The 18127-nt window shown below is 42.7% G+C and overlaps 1 protein-coding gene across 2 annotated transcripts in view; it reads right to left on the bottom strand.

Annotated features, from left to right (window-relative positions):
* The window catches only part of prex1 (phosphatidylinositol-3,4,5-trisphosphate dependent Rac exchange factor 1), a 68388-nt gene that overhangs the window by 19290 nt on the left and 30971 nt on the right, over window positions 1-18127 (bottom strand). For both annotated transcript variants that reach the window (XM_023956333.1, XM_023956334.1), the window contains exons 12-22: window positions 16179-16282; window positions 15750-15799; window positions 13004-13079; window positions 12284-12356; window positions 10396-10541; window positions 8255-8347; window positions 6138-6286; window positions 5964-6049; window positions 3403-3542; window positions 641-785; window positions 29-204 (exon numbers count right to left, since the gene is read on the bottom strand). In XM_023956333.1, the coding sequence (XP_023812101.1) occupies window positions 29-204; window positions 641-785; window positions 3403-3542; window positions 5964-6049; window positions 6138-6286; window positions 8255-8347; window positions 10396-10541; window positions 12284-12356; window positions 13004-13079; window positions 15750-15799; window positions 16179-16282 (1238 nt within the window). The remainder of the gene's footprint in view (window positions 1-28; window positions 205-640; window positions 786-3402; window positions 3543-5963; window positions 6050-6137; window positions 6287-8254; window positions 8348-10395; window positions 10542-12283; window positions 12357-13003; window positions 13080-15749; window positions 15800-16178; window positions 16283-18127) is intronic.

The raw sequence follows: 18127 nt of genomic DNA, 5'->3' as shown, positions 1-18127 counted from the left end.
CATTTCAAAATCCTGTTCTCATCGTTACCTTAGCAGTGAGGCTGAAGCATCCTTTGGGCTCTGTGATCTTCTCAAGGACGTGGCTCTTGATGCCGGCCGTGTTGACGTATTCATAAACCACGCCGTGCTCCAGGTGGACGTTATCGACGGTCAGACTCACCAGGGGAAGATCATCTGACAGCGAAAGTCTGCAAAGCTCGTGCTCTGAGGACCACAATGTTCACATTCATGGATACCGTCAGTAAAAAGGCAGAATCAGACCTAAAAATACAATATCATAAGGCTTATCTGTTGTTTTTCTTCCTGAGAATCACTGAACCTTTTAATAAACCCATAAATATGAGTACTAAGGATGACGGATCTGAAAATATAGGTCTGGTCCACAGAGTCCCCACCTCCAAACCCCACAGGGCCTAAAGCTGTGCAATAAGCTATGGGTGATCAGGGATATACAACACCTGTGAGGTCACACAGGTCACAACCTGAGAGAAAGATGTCAATTAACCTGCATTTGAAGCCGCCTTTTACTCCGTTTATCTGGATCTTAACCGAAAAGAGTCAATACAGACTAAACCGAGATGCATTTCTGAAAGATTCAGCACCCAGAAGCCTCTGAGGGTCAGACGCCATCAGACTTCACCTGTTCCATTGGTCCTGCTGTCCTCCTCGTGGTCTGAGCCGTTCTCCACTGGAAAAGGCTTGAAGGCGTTCTGCTCCTTCTCAGTGGGACTCCGTCCTCTCTGCAGATGCTCCACGTCCTCAAAGGCGCGATACACCCAGTTACACTGTGAAGGACAGATCAGAGTTGCTGAGGGAACTGATTGGCCATTTTTGGAATATAAGGTCATCTACTTCCGATGAAACAGTGTGTGGAAGAGTGTCTGCCCAGTGACTGGAAGGTGGTGAGTTCAAATCCAGGCCAAGTCATACCAAAGATTTAAAAAAATGGGACCCAGTGCTTCCCTGCTTGACACTCAGCATTAAGGGGTTGGATTGGGGGGGGGGTTGAAACAACCAAATGGTTCATGAGCGCGGCTGTGTCTGCAGCTCACCACTCCCCAAGGGGAGGGGTCAAATGCGGAGAACAAATCATTATGTGTGTGACATAATGGGACTTTAACTTCAACAGGAAACAGCTAAAGTACTGTCTGAGTTCCTGACAGAGCGGCCAGGACTGAATCTTATAATGCAGCCATCAACACCATCCCTGTGATTTTTCATGCTGTTTAATGAACCGGCGGTAATTTGCTGAAATCACACAGAGGAGCTCGGGGGACTCTGCAGAGCAAGCTGGAGCAGGAGAACAGGCTGAACTGAAGATAAAATAAGCAGTATTACACACAAGCGAGGACTCTGCTGGCTGCGCAGTCTTGTGAAATACCGTCTGGAAACACAGAGTGTTGCTGCAGGAATGTCAAAACAACCAGAGAGGCCTCTGCAGTTTTGATTTCAGTCATGCAATTTGAAGTACGAATAAAAGAGTGATGGCGGCTCATTGGTAAAGAATGTAAATCAAAAAGTCCCTGCTGGTAAATCAAAGGCAGTTTAATGGAAAAGCACCAACTGCCTCTGTAGCTGTTGAGACTATTTCCTCAAACTGAGCACAGAAGCTGGAACGCAAACTTGAAATTCCACAGAAAGTGACCGTGAGGAACCAAATGTTTTCATTTCTCAGGTACACTGGATGAAAAGAAGTATGTGAACCTCTGCAGAGGTTTGCCTTTCAAAAAGAAGTGACAGTCTGTCATCCTGGTGGTAGGTTCGTTTTAAGCCGTTAGAGCCGCTCTCTCAATTTGTTCATAGACTAGTGCAGGGGTGCTCAAATCCAGGCCTCGAGGGCCGTCGTCCCACCCGTTTTCCAACCAATCTGCCATTGAAGCTTCTTATAGATAGATAGATATGCCTTTGTTGTCACTGTCCAGTTGGAAAATGAAATTGAAGCCATCACCATTTACAGTGCAAAGACAAAAACTAAATAAAGTATTATATAAAAAATATCAATATGTACAACAGGTACAAAGTGTGCAAATAATTATGAAATGTGCAAATTTAAAAATGGCCGTAATTGTGTGCAGAGTGATATGTACAGATAAACATGTCTAATGTACAAAAACAGCAGGGAGGTAGGAAAGTGTTGACAATTTTTACACTGGATAAACACTTAAATAAGCAGAAATACAAATATTCATAAATACATATACACATATATAACAAATATGCATTGGCATGTGCTGTGGCAGTTTTTTTATCTGTGCATTTTGGAGTTTAGCATTTTATTGACATGGGAAAGAAGCTAATTGGCTAAACACACCTGAACCAGGTAACCAGCAGCAGATAATGCGAGGTTTCTTGAAAACCAGCAGGAGGCCGGATAGTATCTATCTTTAAGACCCATTCTGATGAAAATTGTGTTTTTAACATGTCCATGTGGCATTTTTCTCACGATAGAAGGCATTTATAAAGAAAAATAAGCTTAAAATTGTGTCTCTGAGTATTTCTTTATTCAAATCATGAATCAGGGGCAGACGAAAAAATGCTGTTGGAAAAAGAGGCTATTCGTGATGTCAAAGCTACCATCGGCAGACCACAAGCTCCCTGTTCCCCATTCTAATGCATCCACTTGTAGACAAGTAGATCCATGTGCATCTTCTTTTTCCTCGTCTGAGCTGGCATCTGGCTCAAAACTGTAAACCTGGATAGCTCAAATACTGCTCACCATTTTTGTTAAACCAATTAAGTTTGGTTGAAGTAATGCGGGGCTGTAAGCTGGTGGGAGAGTGTAAACAGATGGATGATGAAAAGGGAGCAGATAGAGACTTCCTGATCAACAGGAGCAACTACAAGCGGAGACTTTTACAGTGAAAAGAGCCAATCTGTGGAACGGTCTTCCTATTAACAGGAAAAACCTAGAACAAAACTGTCCACATTTAAAAAAAAAAAATTTAAATCTTGTTTTTTTTTTTTGGGCATCAGCAGTACAACCTTATTTCATAAAATATCCTATGTTTTCAGGTGAAGCATGTAAATGGGTACAGTTGAGTACATTGCATACTCATTTTTTATTTATTTATTTTCATTGCTGGGATTCTCTTTTGACCGTCCTTTGCAATTTCCGTCAACGCTCCTCTAGGGTGGCGTGTTGCCAATGATCCATTGCTATAAACGCTGTGGTACAAGTATCAGATTCTTTTTAATGCACTAGATTATTTCCCTATTATATAAACATAAACAAAAAATAGAAAATCACGATGACAATCAGGAAATTCACTTTAAAGAATGTATGTGAATCTTAGTAAAGTGCGAGCTGCTGAAGGTCCTGGGGAGAGGCGGTGGAAGGCTAATATAATTGTGCTTGGTTTTAGTGCAATGATGCTTCCCCTACCATCTCCTAAAGCCTCTCACCTCTCCGGGGGCCTCCTGATGAGTGTGCTGAGCAGCAAAGTGCTCCAGGACCTCCTGGTAGTCACTGTGGTTGACGTTGTTCCCGTTGACTTTCAGAACCACCTGGCCAGGCTGAAGACCCGCGCCTGCCGCCTCCCAGCCTGCAAGAGGTCAGAACGGGATCACTATGGAAGTCTGGCATGATGGGAGCGTCTCAGTCTTTTCATTCATAGACAAACTTTTAAAAAAGGTTTCATCCAGACAAGCATGTGCTCTGAAATGTTGATGCAAATCTGTGCTAAAAAAAAAAGAGAGAAGTCATTTCCCAGATCTGGATAAATGACTGCACTTTTACTCTTTTAGAACATGACTTAGTTGGGTTTCATGACGTTCTGCGTTTTTACAGCCTGGAAATTCAATCAACACTTCCATCATCTTCCTCTCCTTCTAAAAATACCAGCAGCTGCCTGACTTCCACCTGGAGCGAGAGCAATTATCCAACTCCAAGGCTGGAAGAGCATGCATTGCTTCTGAAGAGACGGATACAGAGAAACTGCAGGAAAAACGGCGTCGTGTTGGCGTTGCAGAAGAGTTATTTAACAATGCAGAGAAGACAGAAAGACCATAATAAAAGGAGGTAAAGCAGGGATCCCTTTCTTCAGTCAGTCACTGTTCTGCCCAGAGTTTGTCCTCCTGCTCGTGTCTGGAGTACACTCACGCATTCACCCCCCGTTCAACCTGCCATAAATCTCTCGTCATTCTATTTAAGTCGGCCCAAACCACACACACATCTGGGGAGGAAGCTGTAAGTGGGAAGAATGAGAAGTCAAAAAAGGCCTTTTGGGCCTGTCGCAGAGCAGAGGGTGTGAAAGAAACACACATTATAATTAGAAAAAGGAACATTTGCAGCTTCTGCTTTAGCTCCTTCGGGTGGTGGGGGTTTGAACCCCGACCGCAGGCTGTCTGGCCAAGCAGAGGCCATTAAACCATAATTGAGGTGCAGCAAAAGAAACCCAGGAACAGGTGGTTACACGCTGGAGTTGCCCCATCTTTGAGTTCACTCAGAATTATTTGTCTTTCTTCAAATACATTTCACACATTTACTGGTGTTGATGGCTGCAATAACAAGCACTCTGTTGACGGATCTGCAGGGGTCAGCCAGAAGCTAAACATGCAACACTGAATGTGAGAATGCGTCCCTCCATAAGCTGTCCACAGCTCCATTGGTAGAAGGTAGGGATGACACATCCGAGCAGATTGTTCTGGCCGATTTTGAGTTTCTGACGATCCTGAGTCCTGATTTTATACTTTAGGAACTCATTTAAAAAATGAACTAATGCAAAACAAACATATCCACCTGATTTTTATTTTATTAGCCTTATTTATCATTTGACACTTAATTAGAGCACTCCTCACTTCTGTGAAAAAGCCTGAACAATAAAGCTTTTTCTTAACCTGCTATGTCACCGGATCACAAGGTTGCTGGAGCCTATCCAGGCTACCATAGGGCGGGGCACACCCAGGACAGGACGCCAGTGTGTCCCAGGCTACACACTCCCACATGCACACCTAGGGACACTTAAGAGTCACCAATTAACCTATGAAGCGCGTTTTTGGAGTGTGGGAGGAAGATTTTTCTCTGTGAGGCGAGGGCTCCAACCACTGCACCATCGTACAACAATCAACTAGAACATGTTTTTTTAACTATTGATTAGTAGAAATAGGAGATAATGAGTCATGTGAGAAATTTTGGCGACTGTAGCAGAACTATTTCTGATCAGATGTGGTTCGTGTCTCCATCAAAAATCTCTAAAAAAATAAACATGAGCTTTTTCCAAAATTGTTGCATGAATATGACGATAAGTATTCATGACTAACTCATATTAATGTAAACATATTCATTTCTGTTCATTTTGAGACACTATTGAATTTTACTTTTCCCAGCTCGGAGAGTGCAATTCTTAATAATAAACAAAAACCTGATCTTTTTTTCTATTGTCAAATGTTTCTAGGTCATTTTTTGCATCACAACAAAACAATGGAGACACTCATCGTCAGTTTTAAATTTTTATCAAAAGGGTTATTGATCCCAGAAGTCTGAATCTGTGAATATCTCACTAACTTCAGCAAACAGTTTCCGTGCCTCCAGCTCAAACTGATGCTGTCGCTTCACGGCAATAAAAATCTGTGATCTGTTCATGATATGCAGACGTCTAGTACAGCTTTTATCTGTAATAAAGAGCTTGAAATGCAGAGCGCTGATCATAACGATGAGAGTAAAATAAATAACAAAACCCTAACTGGGATGTAAAATCCAATTAAGATGGAGTCTGAAACCACGTGATCAGAGCGGGACATCTCTATCATCACATCAAATTAGTATTTGATATACTAACATAAACAAGACAAAACCATATATGTGGATGTGAATTACTGACACTAAATGTTGAAAGGTAGACAGTAAAAGAAAAGATATGATAGTTTTGAAGTGTCTGATTCTATATTTGTTTATTAAACGCCTCATCCAGGACTTGGATTCAGCTCCCATGGAAAGGCTCGCCATGGTTCGGCGTCTCCCTTACCTTTCCTGACTGCATGAACGTGAGGAGGAGCTGATCCACAGAGTCTGAAGGAGAGGCTGTCTGGGTTGTCGGGGATCTTCACGACCCTGGAGAGATGAAACATCCAAGTCAGAGAAGTGTTTCCACCGCGCGCACTGTACCCGGGTACTTCACTGACTGAGCGCGCTCCCTCACTCCTTGGCTTTGGTGGCGACCAGCAGCCGCAGAGAGCGCCGTATGCAGAAAGCCTGGCTGATCATGGTTTCCACCTCTGAGAAGGGCCTGAGGAACAGCAGGTCCTCGTTGATGGTGTAGATCTTCCTGCCCACCTGCAGACCAGCCATCTGGAAGGACAGACAGGAAGCAAAACTTTATTTATAGCCTCCATCAAGACTGCATAAAGGCGGTTTGTAAAGTGGAACTCTGCTACGTCTTCCATTAGATAAAACCTGATCTGAACTCTTGCAGCTGCATCAACAACTGTGTTCGTATTGATCCACTTTCAAGCCAAAGACGCTCCGTCTTTTCATGCATTTTGCTGCACAAATGGAATTCTTTTGGAGTGAGTCAACATCATGATTGATCTGTAGATAGCACCGAACTGAAGGCTGTTCACGCTCGGCTAACATTTGCAGCGTGACATACCACACTTAGAGATGCACTTTGTTTTGGCTGGGATTTGTACCAACATCCTGCATTGTTGGGCTGTACCCAGTTTTGCGTCGACCACTTTTTAATTCCTGTACGTTTAGCAGGCTCAAGCAGCAGTGCGGCCCGCTGAGTGTCATTAAATGCAGTCATCTCTCACATCTTCAGTCACGTTGTGAGAATAATGCGGCCTCTGTCTGCTCGCTGTGGGAGTTCAGTGTCCCGGGCACAGATCCGGTGGGGTGGCCTTGGCTGAACCAGACCCAGACTCTGGATAACGGCCCAGGGTGGATGTAGGAAGGACTGGGAGGAGCCACAAACATTTGAATAAGGAAGGATGTGTGTGTGTGTGACCACACAGCATGGATGCAGGTCTACACGTGACCTGCTATAATGGTATCATATAGTGAAAGAGTTCAGTGTGTGAGTGTGTCTCTCAGCCCTTTTCAGAGCCCCCATGGGAATCAGCTGAGCTGCATTCACTGAGCTGGCACATGGTTCTTTGTTCCAACCCGCAATCCTGTTATTGTGGGGATGGAAGACTGGACTACGGAGTAAATGAGGAGGGGGGAGAGTGAATAGGAAGGAGCTCTAACTAGTGGGATGGTACATGTGGGGTGAAAGGAGCCAAGGAAGTGCTTTAAAACCAAAACCTTCCACAGAAGAGGGGATGAGAAAGATAACTGACAAGAAAAAAAAAAAAAGAGCTTAGCATCTTCTGTTGTTTCAGTGTGTTGCTACGTTCACACCTAGCTCAGAAACGGCCACCCCTTCCAATGAAAAGACTAAACAAATGCCCAAATGAGCACACACCCGGCTGCTAAAGCTTCTGTCCTGACTGTCCATACGGGTGGATGCGGGCTGTCTGCAGGTGGAAATCAGTCAAACCTGTACGGGGCACAAGATCAAGGCGGTAGACCGCTCAGTGAGCCCGTAGAGAGGAAAGGTTCAAGCACTGTTTGTTCTACGTTCATGCTGCGGGAGACAGGTCGTAGTGAACACTTCTGCAACAAGCAAGGGTGAGTAAGGGGGACGTAGGTGAGAAGCAGGCGTTCCGTACAGATTTTTCTTTATTTTTTCTTGCAAAGAGCCTGTTCACGTGATACGTGCGCGCTCCTCGCTGCAGCCTGACTGACAGAAATGAGGTATTAGACAATCAGAGTGTAGTTTGTGTGGTTAGGGTTAAGGAACTGCGGGACGCACCTCTGCTCCCCTTTCAGATCTGGGCGCTCATCTCTACAGCCCTCCATGGACCCGGCCAACCCCACCAGAATTTTATCTGAAGTTGTGACTAAGGGTTTGTTCACAGACCAACTCAGACGACCCAAAAACCCGCAGCAGAACCCCGTCCGAGTGTCATCTAACATGCCAACGGACGGAAAGTGCCCACATTCTCGTTTTGACACTGCTGTGACAGTAACTGGTGACAAATATTGAGCTCTTCGTTACGAAAGGGGGCAGCATTTGGGTTCCGGCTGGGCGGTTTAGCTCCAACCTGGCCGGGCGCAGCCACAGCTCCGAGCAGAGCTGACTGCCGCCAAAACAGTAGACAGCCATTACTGACTGGAACTAACAGCCTGTGGCGGCAAGAACGCAGAAGGTGTGCGTTTGTGTGAGTGTTGACAATGCAGAAGGTGTGCGTTTGTGTGAGTGTTGACCGTTACCTCAGCGTGGGAGCCCCGGCTGACAGATTTCACCACAATGGCCTTGTTTTTCTCTTCGATCTCAAAGCCATAGCCTTCCTCCTCTGGATGGATCTGGAGTAGAGGTAACAAAGAGCCCCCCCACACACACATGCACACACATTAACACATGTTTCTAAAGTATTCCAAAGCTCCTGCATGATCCTCGCGTCATTTTGGAATGACCCATCTGGGTGGTCTCCTGTTCTCACGGCTTCACAAATCCCTCTGGTAGTTGGGACTTTCATCACGTGTCAGGTGTCTTGCATGGGATTGTACTCTCCTGTCCCCATACCCCCCCCCGTGATGCCAGCCCCAGTGAAATGTCATCACCAAACCCATTAGACGCCTATTAGCTCAGCTGCTGAGCCGTCTTCCTGCTGCACGGCGCTGATAAGATGCAGATCTCCTCTGTTGCGTGAAAGGAGAATTCTGCGGTAAATAAAGAGTTCCTGCTCTCCGCTTTTATAACAGGCGGGCGGGAGGATTATTTCCGTTAATCAAGGAAAAAGCCTTTTCCCTTTCTTGTGGAAGGCCAGACAGCGGACTAACTTCCCACTCAAGACGTGAAAAAGGATGCTGGGCATGCCTTTTGTTTCCCCCTAAGTGAATGGACTAAACTAAACAGTTTACTTTCTGCTTTAGGCTCCAACAAGCATCAGTCCAAGCAATGGAGACGTCGTGTTGCAGTTAAAGGGACAAATCTGCATGAGCAGACATCCACAAGCCTTTATTAAAGAAGTACTGAAGGGTCTGAGGATCATAAAGTTTTTGGTTTATTCCAAACTCCAAAGTCACATCAATGACTGTATCTGAGACCTGGACTGAGTGAGTGTGACCTCATCCATAGAAAATGGTTTATCCGGCCCCAACTAAATGAACTAAATTCAGCTGCCATGTATTCGCGGTATGGATGCTGCTATGTTAAAGCCAGACATCGTCAGTAAGCAGTGATTGGTTCAAGTCGGTTTGAGTCATTACCTCTATGGCAACTACTCTCTCCAATCAGGAGTGAGCTTGTTGGTAGGTCACACCTCTACCATTTGAAAGCCAGCTACAGGAAATCTGTCAATCAAACCTTAACAGCCCACAAGTCTGTCACTGTGTCAGCGTCTAACCAAGTGGGAATTGTTTTTGACGGCGGCAGTGGGTCCACACTGTTCAGCTGTAAAGTTCTGCCATCTCTGAAAGTCACTGTTCTGTTTTTCAGTGGTTCCATGGAAGCACTTCCTGGATCGTCCAGCAGAGCCATCTATAGTTTTGGTTCGCTTTGACATGCCTGTTTTAGATTTTCAACAATTGCTTTCGTTTTGCAGCTTTGTTTAGAAGATGCTGTTGAATGTGGAGGGTTGTTTGTTTTTGGTAATCCTGTTACAGGTCAAATACTTTTGAATGTATTTCATTAGTATTTGGGTTGGTTTGGTGATAGGGTGGAGCCTCTTTTCAATCTGGGTGATTTGTTGTCGTTTATTTCTCTATAGAAGTCTATGGGATTTCGGCTTCTTGGTCCTGGCGGGTACTTCCTGTTTGGAATGCCAGGGAGGAGGGGGTCACTCAGTCCAGTTCTTATATACAGTCATTGCGTTATTTTTAGGCTATGTCTGAATTCCCGCCCTAATCCCTAACTACTAAAAAACTAGATAGTGCAGCACTTTGTAGTGCCCTGAATTTTAAAAGAGATTGGGACGCCGTGATGACTACTTTTTTGTTGTTGTTTTTTAACTGCAGATATGACGTCATTGATTTAACGAAATTAAAATCTAATTGATATGAGCAGCACTTTGCTACAAAAATCTATGAGTCCGCCGTCTTCTGAAGATAAAAACGTTGTTGTTTATTAAAAAATGCATTTAAATACATTTTTTTTGGAAAAAACTGTTCAAACGCAATACTAGAATCAGATTTATCAAAGATTATGATCTCACACCGACAGACTCATTAAGATGCATCCTGATTGGAGCCTTTACTCATGGAGGGGGTCAAGCAGTGGGACTATTCCAACTCTGCTGAAGCTTGCCGCACTGCTCTGCACACTGCATGTATGAGAGCACAGCGTGGACACACAAAAGGTACATGTGAAGAAGCTGTGCATGTGGACATCGTGCACGTGTGTTCCAGCTCACCACTAGGGACTTGGCTAAGATGTTTTCTATGAGCTTGAAGTCGTTCCTCTGCAGCTGTTTGCTCTTGGTGCTGGTTCCCTCCGTTTCCTCATCAGCATAGAAACGGAAAAACTGGGACTCGTCTTTGAACTCACTTTTCTCCAAGACTGGAAAAAACAAAAACAAAAAGAAAAGGTGTTAAAATGGAACAATCTAACATTTGAAAAAACAAACATGTATCTGAGTGACGATGTAAAACGGAGCATCTGCAGCCAGATCACATCTGGGTGAAGGCTGGCGTGTGACCTGGTTAGGAAACCTCTCCGGAGAGCAAAACCTGTGTCCGCCGGAGCGGATGTGGAAGTGAACACATCGCACAGGTCAAGACCCACAATGATGCTTCACCAAGTGAGGTTTTTCATATATAAAAAAACAACACACATCACATCACAGGACACACCTTTACCGATGAAAACAAAATAGTTCCTGTCATAAGAGCACAAAAGGGAAACATTTGAATGTCTTCACTCATGGGACGTTTATCTGACAATCTAAACGTAAAAAAAGGCTGGAAACTCTGACAAAAGGTGAGGTGGAGAAGATGGGTTTAAGTTAAAGCAAATGGAAACACATCAGAATCCAAATGTCTAATATAGAACAGAAATAAAACATCTGGTTGGTGTCACACATCAGGTAGTCTGTAGGTGAATACATCTGTCCTACAGGATTTGTTCAGACCAGAACCAGAACCAGAACCACCCTGGTGTCTTCAGTTTAATAGGAGAACATCAACCACCCCGGGATGAGGAGCAGCTTCCCCACAGCTTACGACATCTCACACCAAACCCGAACAGAAGTTCAGCTCTTCTGAATCATCCCAGCCGTGATCCAACAACACCTCACTGTGAGGCATTCAACCATTCAGGAGCTGCAATAACACACATGCACACACACAGTCACACACACACACACACACTCACACACACACACAGTCTGCTGAGCCACAGCTCTAACTGAATGCGATACTCAAAAGCAACAATGTTCGTCTTTTGGTGGGATATTTTTAAGACAAACTCGTGAAACTATAAATATGTGTGCCAAAGTGAAATCAACAATCCCAATAATTTACCCTTTGTCAGGAACCATTTAATAAAACCCAAACATGAATAAACACACTGGAATCTTCCCTGGATGAAAAGAATATGCAAACGCCAACATGCCGCGGTTACAGATGCATGGTGGGAAATGAAAGTCGTACCGACTAAAAGAGAGAAACAGATTGGATAAAAGGAGACGATCCAAGTGTTCAGTATAGGAGGAGGTTCTGAGATCTTCAGGTGGTTTGCAGACAGACTAGAAGGGAGAGGTCACCACCTTGAAACAGAACAAAGAGGAGCTCTGGCAGATGAACGGTCAGGAGGTGTGACAGGAGGACCATTCGGGACTAAATCATGTGGATTTTCATTGGATTTATTATTAGGTTATTAGATGAAATCCTGCACGACATGGATAATCACTGACATGCGATAATAAACAAAAGTGAAACTCTTTAGCACCTTTAGGGCCTAACCAGGTATCACGCTTCAGTGACCTGACCCAGACAGCCGTGTGGCAAAGCCAAACTACTCTGCTCAAGCTGTTTACGTTCAACAAACTGGACTGAAACCAAATCTTCTCCAATGTGGTCAGGGAGGTTTGAAGGTTTAGACTGAGACCTGAAATTTATGACGCCCTTCTTTTTTAGCCGAGGAAAGTGAAGCCAAGGAGGAATTCCTGTGGGTTGTCAGGACGACTAAAGAGGGGGAAAACGGGGGGCGGTGATGCAACAGGACAGAAATCAAAGCAGGAAAAACACATTGTATGAAATCAGGTGTTTAGAGGGACTAATGCAGAGGAGAACTCAGCTGACCGTGGTGCATGAAGCCGTTGTTGCAGAGCCCCACTCCCAGTGTCACAGCATCCTCTCGGGTCGAGCAGTCTCCCTGGGAAACCAAATCAGTGACGCACAAAGCTGGTCAGTCACAATGCCTGTTTACACCTTTTCAGAAACTGCAGAACCACCGAGAGCAGAGCGCAGATGCCCTGACGAGCACATCTTAATAATCCCACGGTTGGAAAAGACAACAAGTGTCCAAACGATGACCAAACATAAGCAGACATAATAAACTAAAGACGTCAGTTATTGAACATATAAGGTCGTCAGCGTCATAGATGAGACGGCTCTAATCTGATGGATCAATAATAAATGACTGGAAGTCAAATAAAAAACATTAAATGAATTTTTCAAAAGTCTGATATGTGAATAAATTTATGGATAAAGTCCTTTTTAAAAGAAAAATAAAATCAATCAGCTTTAAGATAAAAGAGAATAAAAAAGAAGATTACAGAAAACACAAATACTTGCTAAAATCCATTATAGGACGATAAAAACAAACAGATAATAAATTAAAAGAAAAAACATTAAGGAATTTACAGCAAAAAATTGAAGAATGTTTTCACATTTTTGCAGTAAAATTAAAAAACTCTGAGATGATGAAATAATTCACACGGCAGAGAAGTAAACCCAACATAAGCCGAGAACCAAACCAGCTTCACAAAGTCCTGGTTTTTTACATCATCAGGTGCTCACCTGTGAGATCAGCCAGTCCACCAGTTTACAAGCAGGAACCACAGACTTGAAGGTTTTCAGATGGTAGTCCCTGTCCCTTCAGAAGCATCCAAAACATCGCAGTTAACCAGAGAACGCAAAAGCAAAACACAACAAAAGAACCGCAACATCAAAGGAAGAAAAAATGTAGTTTTCCAGCATTTTCTGCTCTAAATGCACCTTTTTAGTTTATGAATCTCGGAAAAGATTTGAAAGATATTCAATGCATAAAATCTATATTGGCTGCTTGTGTTTATTTCTAGTAGATCAGTGTGTTTTAATCTTTTTGGAGCCAAGGCACATTTTATCCTTGGCAAAAATCCTGCGGCTCACCAGCATCCAAAAATGAAAAAAGGAGAAAATCTATAGTCTGTATTAATGTACAGTCCCTCTGCAATATCATCTGCATTTTTGTGATAATTGTGGCAGAAAAAGCTGGAAGTTGCAGCTGTTTTTTCTAAAAGATGTACTAACAGTTGAGTTAGTTTTCAGTAATAATTTTCAACTAAATTATTTGACATTTTACCCTGGTAGTTGTGTTTCCCTTCAGTTTATTAACATGTAATTTTATGTAACCTCACAAAATAACAAATGTATTCTTTTTAAATAGTGATTTATTTATTTTTATATTTATTTAAATTTTAGTGCAAAGCCAACTGTAATTTTGAACAGTATGATCAGAATATGTTTAAGAAATTTTACGCAAAAAACTAACATTTGTGTTTTCTGTAGCTACACAAAAAGTGAACGTGTTGAAGTTTTATTCATTTAGTTTAATTGAGTCTGTTGGCCACTTCACCGTAATACTGTCTCTTAAATGTTGTTATTACTTCTTCTTAAGTTTAACATCTAAAATAATCCAGACGTTCTTAGAAAAGTGTTTCAGTTAGAAAGATGACTTGGACCAAACTCTGGGATGTTTGGCTGTTAAGAAACACAAACCTGGAAGGAGAACTAAACTGTTGACCTCTGATGTCATCAAGAAGATTTATAAACTGTTTCATGTGTGTTCGTTTTCGTTTAAGACGTTTAACAGGGAAGACTCATTGTACACTGAGACGATGACACTTTAACCTGATGCATCATGGGAGATGCAGTGCGAAAACTGCCGCAGATCGCTTCTCAGAGCTTCATTGTTTTGTTCACTTGTCCCACGGTCTGACAGCGGATTCTGTGGAAAGCTGCACCGCTAAAGACGAGCTTTAGCTGGTATTTTTGTTGGAACTGAGAGACTTTATGAGCTGAATCAGAACAAGGAAGTGAAGATTTTAACCACTTCTGATTGGTCAGACCGATGACTTAGGATTAAGCCTCCAAGAATGATTGGTGGAGACAGTTAAAGGGGCGGGACTTTTCCGAAAACAGCTAAAGCTGCGGCTAAATCGCGGTACCGTCATTCTTATCAAAATGTCTTTAATAGAATCAAATAAACACAAAGAAAAAAGTATTTTATGATCTTTCATATTCCTAACTCCTCAGTGTTTTATCAGGGCCTGTTTGGATGAACACAGAGCTGATATCCTGGAGATGGAAAATGTTTTTAGATCAGTAAATGAGGGCAATTTCCCACGGCACACTGGTTGAAAAACACTGCTGTAGAGATTCAAACGTTGACTTTTGGGTGCAACAGAAAACTCCTCATAACCGTTCAGTTTCCTGCCAAACTGATCATCTGCAGATGTGCACAGATGTGCACTCGCCTTGACAATCGACGATGGCTGCTCTGTTTGAGGAAAGCCATCGTCCTTCACAGCAGAATGAAACAGAACTGCAGAAACTTGATAAGATAAAGAACCATTTTATGCCTATTTTGAAATGAAAATACAACACATGTATCCTAAATGTGAAGATTTCTTTTCACAATGCTAATTAAGTGTCAGATAAAAAGAAATGCAGCGTTACATAACTGCAAGCTTGCAGGTAGAGACACTGCCTTTGTATGTTAATAGGATTAGATTTCAAAATAAAAGCTCTGTGTTTGCACCGCTTCAATCAGCCGCAGAGTGATGGGAGACGAGATAGAGTGATGCAGGGAGGGAACTTGTATGTTCCTCGTCATTTCTGATTAAATCTAAATATTAAACGTTACACTTTTTTTTTTTTTACAGCTGATTGCTTTTCTGTGAAAAAAAACCCACGAATGAACCCGCAAATTGACATCTGCTGTCTGCTGATTTACAGAACTTTACAGATAAGATCTTTTTAACGTTTAAAAATGACTGTATGTACACCAAAGAAAGTGTGTCAAGTTTAAATGTCTCTCAGCAAACTGTGCAGCTGGTTTTGTAAGGATTTCCATCACTTTCCATGAGTGCAAACTCCAATTTCATTCCTATTTTGAGCTAATTATCTAGCTGAGATTAAACCATTTTGGGGACAAATTGACGACTTTTTGACAGTGGAGGGTTTTTTATTTGTGACTGGAAAGTCACACTGCGCTGACAAGAAAAAAAATTAGGACCCGTTCATCAGAATTGAAGACAAAAGAATGCTTTTTGAGGCCTTATGGTTTAGTTTAAGAGTGTTTAAGGATGCGTGGCCACCCTGTTTATGACGGTTCAGGCCATCATCCCTGACAGGGTTCCAGTTTCTTTACTTATTTTAGAAAGGTCCAACACGGAGTCACAGCAAGACCTCCATGAATATGCATTTCTCCACCTGGAGGGGCAGACGTACTAGCATGTGTTCAGGAGGGGGTGGGGGTGAAGGAGAACAGGCAGGTACTCACTTGATGACTGGCGTGTGGAGGCAGTGGAGGCGGCAGTACAGCCTGACGCCCTGAAAGCCAAGAAAGAGCAGCTGAGTCACAGATCACACCCACCCCGAGCAAACAAGACCAACAAAAGACAAACCTGTGGAGCATAAAAAGATATCCCGGAGCCATCGAGTTACAACAACCGTTTCAAAACCACAGGACAAGTGGAGGCAGAGGAAAGCACTTAGACTGAGTGGCTTCAGGATGAGTTTTCTGTCTTAAAATCATGTTCAGCACTTGAGGTCATAAACGTGTTCACACTAGTCCCTAAATATTTGTAAAAATATATTCAAATTAATGATAATTATCAGCTCAAAAATGAGCAAAGAAGCATGTTTAGAGCTCTGACAAGCATCCGACAAAACAGTGGTGTTGCTTAGCGACACAAACCAATTGTCGTACCTTTGACATGATGTCCTCCATCTCGCTGCGGGCCTTGTACGTGCCATCGTCGTAGCGGAAGCGGTACAGCACCTGCTCGTTCTTGAACTGGTGTTTATCTGAGACTGAAAAGGGGAGAATAGGGTTAAAAACAGCTGGATGGTTTATGTTGAGTCACAAACACACAAAAGGGAGTCGGTTCAGGGAAGCAGACGGTGACGTCCAGCCGAACATCGACGTGTTTGACTCGACACCCAATAATACCCTGTCAGAGTCCCTAAATTCACCTCAGAGGGAAAAATAAGGTCAATCAGTGATTCTTTCAGGTTTCCAGAGCGCTGTGACATCATCATTACCCAGCATTCTCAGCATCACAACGTGCTGCAACATCAACCCAAAAAAAAATAGAGGTGGAGCCTCTGAAACCAGCAGCCCTGAGCAGCACCGTGGAACTGGACTCAGATCGTTTTCCCGCCGCCTCGCCATCAATTCATCAATACTTCACTGTAACTTCATAAAATCAACTCATGGAAACAGGAACTCAATATGACGATGAAACTCCCTTTCATTTGGGTTTTGCTGCATCAAAGGCTGCAAGGTCTCAGCCGGAGATCAGGTTGGCTTTCATGTTGCAACTTCAGAAAAGCCAGAGATGCATCAATAAAACCCAGCAGTCAGTCGATAATGACGTTTTGTTCAGAGCGCTCTATTGTACTGAGAGTGCAGGAAGACACATTAAAACTAGAGGAAAAAACGCTTTTGTACTGAATATTCCTCTAAAAAGAAACAAAAAGAATCAGGTTTTAATCTTCTGATGAACATCTTTCATATCTAATAAGCTAAAGACAACAGGTTTTAAAATGAGAAAAAAAGAGTTTTTAAAAATCATAAACGTTTCATCCACTAAAATATTTAAAGCTGCCAGCTGCTAATTCTTATTGAGGCTCACAACTTAAATTAAATGCAAGCAAATCTGCCAAAACTCAGTATGGAGAGGGACAGAGTTTCTGTTAGTCCAGCTTAATTTAAAATCAAATCAGTTTCTTCTTCTCTTGGTACAGACTTTTAACGTCTCAAATGCAAACCAAAACCAAAACAATCCATCCTGAAAATTCAGGTATGTCTTTGAAAGATGGTGAAATGATTGAATATTTCCAGATAAAAGAAGTATATAAAACATACTGATGTGAACATCTGGCTGAAGCGACTCAGACGGCAGGAAACATGGAAAACGAGATTTAACTCTGTTTAATCCGATGCAATAAAACTCTGCATAAACTTAACTTGGTCCAGAATTCCAAAACGCAATTTTCTGTTATCTGATTATATTAAGATGTTTTTAACATTTTGTCAAAAGTGATTTTATTGGGTTTTACTTTTGAATCTGTACCGTGTCCTTGAGTGTTTTCAAAGGTGCTTTTAAATAAAATGCATTATTACTATAGGGGGGTCTGTCATTTATCGCAGGAGTTATGTTTGAAAAATTACCTGTTATGGACGAAATGATTCATTTTTTTTACCATTATTAGATTTGGCTAAATGAACCCATTGTGGACATGGAGATAGACCGAAATGCTCTACAGCCAATCAGGACGCAGAACACAACAGACTGCACAAGAAGAAAAAAGGTAACCTTAAAAATAGTACAAAAAAAAGAAAAAACTCAGCGAGGCTGCTTCATGTGTAAAAAAGCGCATTACAGTGAAGGAAGGCTGTACTGCTAGACCTTCACTGCAAAGAATGACCCATCCAACAGGCCAACACAGCCTGGTGGCTCCTCATGTCATCGATTTTAAGGCTGTGGTGAGGCTAAGATGAAGAAGATCTCTGAGGTTTGAGGAACATCAGCAGCTGCTTTCAGCAAATCGCTGTGACAGCAAGACCCACTTCCAAAGGAATCCATTCAAAAACCAAGATTTTATTCAGTTCAAACCAAGAAACATGAAAGGTTGATTCCAACAAAGAGCCGG

This window comes from Oryzias latipes, chromosome 7, assembly GCF_002234675.1.
Source record: "Oryzias latipes chromosome 7, ASM223467v1".
Taxonomy (NCBI): domain Eukaryota; kingdom Metazoa; phylum Chordata; class Actinopteri; order Beloniformes; family Adrianichthyidae; genus Oryzias; species Oryzias latipes.
This window is presented reverse-complemented; position numbering and strand designations above follow the sequence as displayed.